The sequence below is a fragment of the Cebus imitator genome, unplaced genomic scaffold (assembly GCF_001604975.1).
Source record: "Cebus imitator isolate Cc_AM_T3 unplaced genomic scaffold, Cebus_imitator-1.0 Scaffold15, whole genome shotgun sequence".
In the NCBI taxonomy this organism is placed as follows: domain Eukaryota; kingdom Metazoa; phylum Chordata; class Mammalia; order Primates; family Cebidae; genus Cebus; species Cebus imitator.
This window is the reverse complement of record NW_016107330.1, coordinates 4,259,753-4,271,207: the sequence shown is the minus strand read 5'-3', so window position 1 is coordinate 4,271,207 and position 11,455 is coordinate 4,259,753. Positions and strand designations below refer to the sequence as shown.

The following is an 11,455-nucleotide window of genomic DNA, read 5'->3' as shown; positions in this document are numbered from 1 at the left end:
AAAAAAAAAAAAAAAAAAAAAAAAAAAAAAAAAAAAAAAAAAAAAAAAAAAAAAAAAAAAAAAAAAAAAAGTATCAGAGTTTAAGGTAGCGGAAGAATCCAGAGCTGTGTATTCTTAGTCCAATGTCAGGATCACAGAGAAGGGACAGACTGTGAAGTGGTCTATTACTCATTTTGAGATTAATGCTCTAGATTGGGAAGATGTGACCAAGACTCTGATTAGTCTCAGTATCTATTTCCTGGGGCTTCTTTGGTAGTAAAATCCAGATTTTTACAGGCCAACAATAGGCCCGGCTAAGGTTCCTGAGCGAATACACGCTTTGTGTTCATGACACTGTTATTTTAGGGCTTCTATCTGCAATCAAACCTAGTCCAATAGTTAGTGTGAATATTCATCCTTGTGAGTTTCTTTTGAACAATTTTATGTGATAACCTATTCAAAAATAACAATGTTTTGTTTTTCTCTTTGACCTCTTTATATAACGAGTCCTTAACTCCTCTGGGTGGTGGCTATTTACTAGTTTGCAGATGGAGGAAAAGTCAAGATGCCTGGATTTAAAAAGCAATCGGAGAGAAGTTAATCATCAGTGAAGCCCTGCCCTAAAATCTTAGTTCACAGCTTGCAAAACACCCTAGGTAGCCAGTAGCTTTCCTAATCAATGGTAAAACTAGCCAACCATCATGTAAAAGATGCCTACTTTTTCTCATGGTTGGGTTTGAAAACCATTCCTTTTGGACCAAGGCTCTCCTCAACACAAGGTGCCTCCTCAAGGTGGCCCCAGGGTACAGGTCCCAGAAGCCAGCTCTCCCCAGATGAGCTGAGCCCATGGGTTTAGAGCACGTAAGAGCTCATACCCACTGTGGTACCCCAGCATATGGGACACGGCTGGGTTTGGGCTTTCCCAGAACAAAGGTGACATCAAATCAACTCCGCAAATGTCATCGCTAGAAGTCAACTGCCAGCAGAGATAAGTCAATCGTTTGCTTAGCACATCCCACCCTGTGGGTGCTGATTCCAGGCTCTTCATATACCATTATCAAAAACACCATGGGTTGAAAATGGTATTCCTGAAAATAAAGTTTGTGGAGGATTTGTTATTAAATCAGAGCTTATTAGTCTCATATTTCCCATCCCCCTCCCAATGACACTGACTGTGATCCTGAGCATGCGTCATACACATGCACATCATCGTATTTGGGTGTTTCGCAGCAGAACTGAACATCTGCTGCCCTAATAAAATTACCCCTTGAAAACTGAGTGCTACTAATGACATTTTGGCTCACATGCGAAAATGTCTTGGGATAATGAGCTATTAAGTAGGAATGTGTCCTCAGTCACAATTTTTGTAACAGGGTGGGCAATTTTGTGACAGGGTGGGGTAATTTTGTGACAGGGTGGGGCAGGGGACAGGCAAGTGGTCATTTTTTTTTAAAGGAATAGAAGAGAGGTATGAAGTATGATAGAATATTCAACATGGACAGCACACTTTTCTGCTGCTAATTAGCTGTCAACCCATGTTACAAATGAGCAATCCTCCAAAACTTTAAAAAGTATTCCAATGATCACTTATATTGATTATTCTTTCTTTGCTTAGCTCAACTTGGCTTTCTCTGGTGTTTAAATGTTAATCATTTCTTTAACAGCTTGGAGTGAGGTTCAGGTTTTATCTCAAAGTGCCCCGCCCCCCCTTTTTTTGAGACAGAGCTCTGTTGCCCAGGCTGGAGCTCAGTGGCACGGTCTTGGCTCACTGCAACCTCCGCCTCTCGGGTTCAAGCAATTCTCCTGCCTCAGCCTCCTGGGTAGCTGAGATCACAGGCACCTGCCATCACACCCGGCTAATTTTTGTATTTTTAGTAGAGATGGGGTTTCACCATGTTGGCCAGGCTGGTCTAGAACTCCTGACCTCATGATCTGCCCGTCTTGACCTCCCAAAGTGCTGGAGTTACAGGCGTGAGCCACCACACCTGGCCTCAAAGCCCTTTATAAGGTTTTTTTCCCCCTACACTGTGGCAGAACACATACAGCACAAAATGTACTAAATTAACCATTTTTAAATGTACGGTTCAGTGGTATTAAGTACATTCATATTGTTGTGCAATCATTACCATCATCCACCTCCTGAACCCTTTACATCTTGCAAAACTGAACTCTACCCGCTCAACAGTTTCCCCAGCCCCTGGCGACCACCACACTGTTTTATGTCTCCACGAATCTGACTATTCTAGGGACCTCATATAAGTGGTGACATACAGTATTCCTTTTCTACTGGTTTATTTCACTTTGAATAATGTCCTTAAGGTTCTTCCATGTCGTATTACGTGTCTGCATTTTCTTCCTTTTCAAGGCTGAATAATATTCCATCAAATACACCACATTTTGCTTATCTGTCCAGCTCTCCATGGCCACTTGAGTTGTTTCTATATTTTAGCTATTGTGAATAATGCTGCCATAAACATGGGAATACAAAAATAAAGCATTTTTTAAAAAATCCTAAAAAGTACTGTAGTTTTTAAAACGAGATTGGTGATTAATCCTGGAAACGTAAAAGGGACAATAAAGAAGGGGTCTTTTTCCTTTTTTTGAGATGGAGTTTCGCTTTTGTTGCCCAAGGGGGGGTGCAATGGTGCAAAATCTAGGCTCACTGCAACCTCAGCTTCCTGGGATCAAGAAATTTTCCTGCCTCAGCCTCCAGAGTAGCTGGGATTACAGGCATGTGCCACCACGCCCAGCTAATTTTTTTGTATTTTCAGTAGAAACAGGGTTTCACTATGTTGGTCAGGCTGGTCTTGAACTCCTGACCTTAGGTAATCCGCCTGCCTTGGCCTCCCCAAGTGCTGGGATTATAGGCGTGAGCCACCATGCCTGGCCAAGAAGAGCTTTCTAGGTATTCAGATGTGCAACTGGTTTGGGAAACCATTGGTTTAGACGTGACATTTCTATGTAAGACCTATCTAGACAAAACAATTTACATAACATTTCTCAAGTTAGCTAGCACTCATTGAGGTTTTCAGAGGATTACTTCATTTTCTCTTCCACCTTATCCACTATAAAATAAGGCATTTTTTAAAACCCCAAACAACTGAATTTCTCAAGACATCTCTAGAAACAGGAAGTTATCTCTTTCTATTTCTTAAATTGACAATGATTTTTCCTCATTCTCATCAATGATGGTCTAGATAGAAAAATAGCAAAGACTCGAAAAACTCCTCCAAAGCTTTTCTCCAAGGAATTTCACTCACACGGCTGTAGCTGCCAACTGTGAGTCACCACTACAACCCAGATCCTGGCCAGATGGGTTTAGAAGATTCTTGCACCATGTAAACAGACATGAACTCAATGGAAGGTGGTTAAGTATTCTTGCAGAGTACTTACTGGACAACAGCCATGGAAAAGTAAGTAAATGTCAAGGTCTCCAGACTGTGAAGAGGTCTATCAACTCATTTTTGAGATTAATACTCTAGTTTGGGAAGATGTAACCAAGATTACATCTGATTAGTCTCAACATCTATTTCCTGGGGCTTCTTTGGTAGCAAAATCCAGATTTTTACAAGGCAACGATAGTCCCAGCTAAGGTTCATGAGCGAATACATCCTTTGCGTTCACGACACTGTTATTTTAGGACATCTATCTGCAGTCAAACCTAGTCTAATAGTTACAGTGCGAATATTTGTCATTTTGAGTTTCTTTTGAATAATTTTATACAATGACCTATTTAAAAATAACAATGTTTTGTTTTTCTCTTTGACCTCTTTATATAACGAGTCCTTAACTCCTCTGGGTGGTGGCTATTTACTAGTTTGCAGATGGAGGAAAAGTCAAGATTTCGCTATTTATCTATCTATAAATCTATTAAGATTTACAGACGATGGCTGAGTGTTGCATCCTTGGGTGTCCACACAAAGTTCTCCATGTCACATTCCATCAGCCTGGGGTCCGCCATGCAACATCAGTAGCTACTTAACTCACCCCGTGCAGGTGTTATCAGTAATTATTTCATGTAGAGAGGTATGTTCAGCAACCCACTAAACCAACCGCATCAACTCAAATCCAATTCTGAACCTATCATACAAGGCTTGGTTCAGAAGTCACTCTTGCATCCCAACACGCCCCCTGTTGATTATTACATTTGTTCACAGACTTTGGAATGTGCCGATTCTGCAAAAGTAGATCAGCCTCCATGGAGGTGACTGGTTTTCTTACCCCTGGAGTGACTGGTTGCCACGTCTGAGGTTGTGGTGCGCGGACTTTCTTCTTTGGGGTGGACTGTGCTTTCTGGAGTTGGCAGATCCTCGGGGCCAAGGTCGGTCACACTCATGACACGGGTTGCCATCTATTGCGGGTGTGAATGAGGAAAAATAGGAAACAAAGCCTAATTGTCTTAAAATATATACTCTTCCTTATGAAAGAAAGGGATTTAAGATAGCATCAAAATATGGAACACACGATGGCATACACTGCAAGTAGAAACAAGAAAACGAACAGAAACAATTAGATCTTGAAGAGACAGTTGTACACACATGTTCACAGTAGCATTATTCACAAGAGCCAAAAAGTAGAAGCAACCCAAATGTCTGCAGACACAAGAATGGATAAACAATACAGTCTATTGATGTAACGGAACATTATTCAGCTTTAAAAAGGAAGAGCATTCTGACACACGTTATAGCACGGATGAACCTTGAGGACATTAGGCTAAGTGAAATAAACCAGTCACAAAAGAAAAGTTCTATATGATTCCACTTACATAAGGTACCTAGAGGAGTCAAATTCTAAAGTAGAAGACTGGCTGCCAGGGACTGGGGGAAGGGAAGGATGGGGAGTTATTGTTTCATGGGTAGAGTTTCAGATTTACAGGCTGAAAAGTCCTGGCGATCCGTTTAATGATGTGAATGTACTTAACATTACCAAATTGCACACTTCAAAATGGTTGCAATGATAAAGTTTATGTTATTTTTTTTTACCACAATAAAAAACATATGCTAATGAGTACCCCGTATGAGCCCAGCATGGTTCCAAGCCCTGGGACTATAATGTGAGTAATATAAATTCTCTGTTCTCTTGAAGCTGGCATCTGGGATGGGGTAGCAGAATGTGAACATTTAGCAGGTAAACAAGTATGAAAGGTAGTTTGACATGGTTTTGAGTGCTTTGGAGGAAATATACGTTAGCTTTGTCTAGACTAGACTGGACTAACCTCTGGAAAACTTTCAGTAAAGGGCCGGATGAGTAAATATTTCAGCTGTAAAGGCCACACAGTCTCTGTTCTAACTAATCAACTCCACTCTTCTAGTTGGAAAGCAGCCAGAGAATTCTCAACTGAATGGACATTGGTGTGCTCCAATGAAACTTCATGTACAAACACAGTGGGTGGGCCAAATCTGGTGGGTAGTTCGCAGACCTCAGGGCCGGCCGGTGACTTCTGATGGAAGTGCGGGTGAGATTACTTTAGGCTGTTTGAGATGGCTTCAAACTTGAGAATTGTAAGAAAAAGTCAACCATGGAAAGATCTGGGCAGTGCTCTAGGCAGAGAAAATAAAAACCTAAGTTGGAACAAGCTTGGTGTGTTCAAAGGTCAGAAAGTCCAAGACGGTAGACATAGAGAAAGTAAGAAGATGCTGGTGCGCAGGTCAGACAGGCAGGCAGGAACCTCTGCTCTGTTACCAGAGAAATCATAGATTGCCTCAAGGGTGGAGGACGTGGCTCACTGACCTCCTCAATCCCTCCCAAAGCTTGGCATCTTGTCTTGTCTACGGCAGGTATGTAACAAGAGTTAATTAAAATTCATCAGGTTAAGAATGTGTTGGTTGACAGGCTAAATAGTCTATAATCATGTGATCTGTGGACTGTGTCTAGTCCATGTTTATTACCAGTCTATAATGGGCAAAGAAACCGAGAAGACATATTTAGAACCCCTTAGAGCAATGACATGGCCACAACACCCAAGAAAACTTTCATTGTATTGAAACTTGGGCTGTAACAGATTGGAAATGTAAAATCCTGACTCCTTACCAATTTGAGAAGCCTTGGCTTCTACTCTGAAACCATCTGTGATCCACACACCAGCTAAGTGGACGAAATTGGGAAGGACAGTGAGTCCTCAACGTTGTCGATAGATTCTTGGAAATTGCGACTTTAAGGAAAATGACATGCAGCAGGTCCTCAAATAATGTTGTTTCTTTATAAGTCATTTTGCTTCAAGTCACAGGTTTCCAAGAACCTATCAACAGCATTAAGCGAGGACTTATTCTTTTTTGTTGAGCCACATAACTATACCTTGGTATGGTGGTAAAAATGCTGATTTTATATACAGACATGTTTATCTATAAATCAATATATATCATAACCTTGCAATTTGATCACATGCCTACGGAAAACATTCCTCTCCTCCCAGGACACTGACCAGAGTTGTCAAGCCAGCCATAGAGAGGTCTTCGCCAGCTCTTAGGGTCACCACATCATCTTCGGCACCTGGCATCACAACACTGCCTTCTGTACCTGGAGTCTCAATGTCATCTTCTGGCTGTCCCGTGCTGGCTGAAGAAGAAAGACTGAGTCAGAGCCTAAGGTAGAAATTGCATAAGCAGGCTGAATTTGCAGGCTACGTGCGGAGTATTTTCTTTTCCATTTCTTTTAAAAACTTTTGTTTTATTTTGGTCCTTTTTCTGGCTTCCCGCAGTGCCAGAAACCAAACCATCCTTCTTGCAGCAATTCTGACACATACAATACCCTGGTTACCGCCACTACAAAGCAAAGGAAAATGAAAACATCAAAAGGTAGAGCAGCCAGACCCTCCCTGGGGCCCCACCGAGATGGCCTGAACAGGGGACACACATCTTTCCTTTTTGATAAGGAACCAGATTCTTCCTGGTGTCATTTCTATGATGAATTAATATATTCATCTAGACCTCAACAATTTAAAATTAGAGTCAACGGGAAAGATTTCTAAACATACCCCTTTACAGACTCCATGTAAACTGAGGTCTCCATCTTCTCATTTTTATCTTTTTCCCTACTTTTTCAAATTAATTTTTTTTAAGAGACAGGGTCTCCCTCTGTTGCAGAGGCTGGAGTGCAGTGGCACGATCATAGCTCACTATAACCTCAAACTCCTGGGCTCAAGCAATCCTCCCGCCTCAGTCTCCAAAGCAGCGGGAACTACAGGTGCGCACCACCACATCCAACTTCTACCTTTTTAAAATCCAACTCTCTCTCCATTGAATTTTGACACTGCTGTTCACTTGGACAATTAGAACCACAGGCTCTGACCACAGACCTCATAGATTACATGGAGTTTTACCTCTTACAGGTATTGATCGACTTACGACCTATGCAACTTACGACCATTCGACTTTACGACCACAATCGCTAGCCACGACTGCTCCGCATCTGGCAGCACAAACGTTGCCCAGCTGGGCGTACGACAGTGCGGACTAGCTTCCGGCAGCACTACCATCTCCGCGTGCATATAGCCTACTCAACTTAACGACCAAATTGTGTTACAACCGGTCTGTCGGAACCAGTCGTGGTCGTAAGACGAGCACTAGCTGTACTTTATAGTTGGGATTACTGTCTACAGGGGAGGGTCAGTAATATGCTTAGGGATGCCAAGATACCAAGAGAACATTTAATACACCAGAAGCCAACTAGCTGGGTGCAGTGGCTCATGCCTGCAGTTCCAGCCTTTGAGAGGCCAAGGTGGGTGGATTATTTGAGGTCAGGAGTTTGAGACCAGCCTGGCCAACATGGTGAAACCCTGTCTCTATTAAAAACACAAAAATTAGCTGGGTGTGGTGGTGGGCGGCTGTAATCCTAGCTACCCAGGAGGCTGAGGCAGGAAAATTGCTTGAACCCCAGAAGCAAAGTTTGCAGCAAGCTGAGATTGCACCACCACACTCCAGCCTGGACTCAATCTCAAAAAAAAAAAAAAAAAAAAAAAAGAGCCAAATGAATGAACTGCCCCTGTCCCTGGATTTTCTACATTAACATTTGAACAAATGACGTGTCATGCCAATGAAAAAGGTTTCTGGTAAAGTAGGGGATTGGAATGGACTACCACGCTGAATTCTACAATGAGAGACAGCACAGATAACAACAGTGTCCTCTTCGTCAGCTTCTGTGGCAAAGATCCAAACTCCTCATGACCACGCTCAATCATCATCTGTAAATATCACCGAACAACCTCTTCATGCATTAAAAATGTGACTCATTGACCATGGGCTTCTTCCCTGGACTCCAGTGGTTCTGGAAATTCCGTGACTCAATACAGTTGCAAAATAAATAAGCACACACATCCCAGGAGTGAGGGGAGGGAGATGCTTAGAGACTTCTTTCTGTAATTAAAGAGCAGATGGTGTTTGTCTCTGGGCAGCACTCACACTAGCAATCCATTCCTTGCCTTGAGATACCTTATTCTCCCCACTGCTTAGACAGCCCAGCCAGAGGCACAGCTTTTAAATATTTCATCATAGCGTTTTTGATGCCTTGAGTGAGGAAACCTCTGAAGTAAGTTCACTTGTTCTATGAGCCTGCTCTTTGATTGTAGAGTCCTGATCTAGTAGAGATGGCTTTGGATGAGCTACCTAAACATTTACTTTTTATCTGAAGCTGTGGAAGGGGAATTACCAGATAGCAATAACTGAATACCTCCATGCATGCAAATGGTTTGCCTCTCCTTGTGGCCTTTTGCTGGAGTAGGGGTGGAAGTGAGGGTGGGTGATTGGCTCCCACAAGAATGTATGAGTTGTGGTGTAGGCAAACGTTTAATGTATTTATTGAGCTCAATGGGAAACATCCCTTTGCCAGACAAGTAGTCCTTTTTTAAAAACTCACTGGTCAGGCGTGGTGGCTCATGCCTCTCATCCCAGCACTTTGGGAGGCCTAGGTGAGGAGTTCGACACCAACCTGGTCAACATGGTGAAACCCCATCCCTACTAAAAATACCAAAAAAAAAAAAATTAGCCAGGCATGGTGCGGCATACTCCCATAGTCTCAGCTACTCAGGAGGCTGAGGCAGGAAAATTCCTTGAACCCAGGAGGTGGAGGTGGCACTGAGCTGAGATTGAGCCACTGTACTCCAGCCTGGGTGACAGAGTGAGACTCCATATCAAAAATAAAATAAAAAATAAATAAAAACTTATTAAGCCTCCCATTTTATTTTCTTCTTCCCCTGGTTTGAACTTAGTTAACAAATCATCAATTTTAAAAATGTTTTCTGGAGCTGCTCAGTAAAATCGCTTACTTACTTGGTGTATCTAACTTAAAACAATCCTTGCTTTAAAAAATCAAGTGAAAAAAAAAGAAAAAAGGGAAAAAGAAAGAAAAAAAAATCCAGTGTTCAATGAAGTTAGTTTGAAGTCTTTCATAGACAGCTCAGTTCATTGAAAGTGTAACTTGATAAAAATTCCTTCTTGTTCTTTTCTACCCTTGGTCCACAGAGCCAAGTACTAAAATCGCTCTGAACGGACAAAAGATGGTTTATGAATGACAGTCGGGATTAAGAAGCGTGTCTTTTGTCTCACTGCCCTGGCATTCTTTCTGCTCCATGGGACAGCTGAACTTTAACAAAAGATCCCCGATTGTCCCTCTTATTATCTTGGCTGAAGGCTTCCCTCGGTGAAGAGTTCCTATTAGGCCAGCTGCCGAGTTTCCAGCCAGCATCTGAGGTTCTTCCCCTTCCTCCTGAAATTCAAATCACGTACTGATGTCTTCACTTTCCAATCCTCTTTCCCCCAAGACACAGGCGTGCACAGGCGCACACACACACACACACACACACACACACAGATGTACATATTCTCCAATCCTCTTTCCCCCAAGACACAGGTGTGCACAGGCAAACACACACATACACACACACACACACACACACACAGAGATGTACATATTCTCCAATCCTCTTTCCCCCAAGACACAGGTGTGCACAGGCACACACATGCACACGCACACACACACACAGATGTACATATTCTCCAATCCTCTTTCCCCCAAGACACAGGTGTGCACAGGCACACACATGCACACACACACACACACACACACAGATGTACATATTCTCCAATCCTCTTTCCCAAGACACAGGCGTGCACAGGCACACACACACACACACACACACACACAGATGTACATATTCTCCAATCCTCTTTCCAAAGACACAGGCGTGCACAGGCATACACACACACATACACACACACAGATGTACATATTATCCAATCCTCTTTCCCCCAAGACACAGGCGTGCACAGATACACGCACACACACACACACACACACAAGTATGCAAATATGTGCACACACAGTCGTTTCTACAAGTGTAGAGTGATGAATCTGCCATCATAAACCAACACTCACAGCCTGGCTTGCAGGTTCAGCTCTGGAGCAGCGTACCCACATGCTCACATCAACACCTTTTCCTGCAACACCCAGCCTCGACTGAACACGGCTCACTGGAATTTTTCAAATAAGGCAGCAACCGATCCACTTACTTTGAAATTGGTGGTTGTTGTGATTCTTTTAAAAAGCTAGGCTGAAGTTTCTATTACCTAGGAGTAGATGATTTGATAAATAAGCTGTCTCTTGGGGTTCTTAATTTTGAGAACAAATAAACTTAAGCAATGCTTATTTATATGAAATCACTAATTATGGGTAAGTTTTATCTTTGCATTCATGTCTAATATCTCGTTAGATTGCACACATTACCAGATGGCATTTCTTTGTCTTTGTTTTTGTTTTTGTTTTGGAGACGAAGTTTTGCTCTCGTCACCCAGGCTGGAGTGCAATGGCACAACCTCGGCTCACTACAGCATCTGCCTCCTGGGTTCAAGCAATTCTCCTGCCTCAGCCGCCTGAGTAGCTGAGATCACAGGCGCACGCCACCACGCCCAGCTAATTTTTATATTTTTAGTAGAGATGACGTTTCACCATGTTGGCTGGGCTACTCGAGCTCCTGACCTCAGGTGATCCACCCACCTCGGCCTCCCAAAGTGGGCATTTCCTTTTTTAAAAAAACTTCTTTCTCTCTCTCTCTCTTCCTCCCCTCCCTCCCTCTATCTTGTCTGTCTGTCTGTCTCTCTTTCTTATTTGTATTTATAGAGACGAGGTCTCATTTTATTTATTTATTTATATTCGTAGAGAGGAGGTCTCACTATATTGCCCAGGCTGGTCTTGAACTCCTGGACTCAAGCAATCCTCCCACCTCAGCCTCTCAAAGTGCTGGGATCACAGGCATGAGCCACCATGCCCAGCCTGGCATTTCTTTAAAATTACGTTAGAGTTTAGATGCAACATTCAATCACGCTGCTGGTGTAATCGTATTGTAATAGTCCTAAATTCTTAATAAAAATATTTTGAGGGCCGGGCGCGGTGGCTCAAGCCTGTAATCCCAGCACTTTGGGAGGCCGAGGCGGGTGGATCACCAGGTCAAGAGATCGAGACCATCCTGGTCAACATGGTGAAACCC

The 11,455-nt window shown here is 42.8% G+C and overlaps 1 protein-coding gene across 1 annotated transcript in view; it reads right to left on the bottom strand.

Moving 5' to 3' along the window:
• Nucleotides 1–11,455, bottom strand: part of PDPN (podoplanin) — a 34,670-nt gene that overhangs the window by 4,339 nt on the left and 18,876 nt on the right. Inside the window, 2 exon segments of the mRNA XM_017504691.2 lie at nucleotides 4,201–4,330; nucleotides 6,401–6,534. Of these exon segments, the coding sequence (XP_017360180.1) occupies nucleotides 4,201–4,330; nucleotides 6,401–6,534 (264 nt within the window).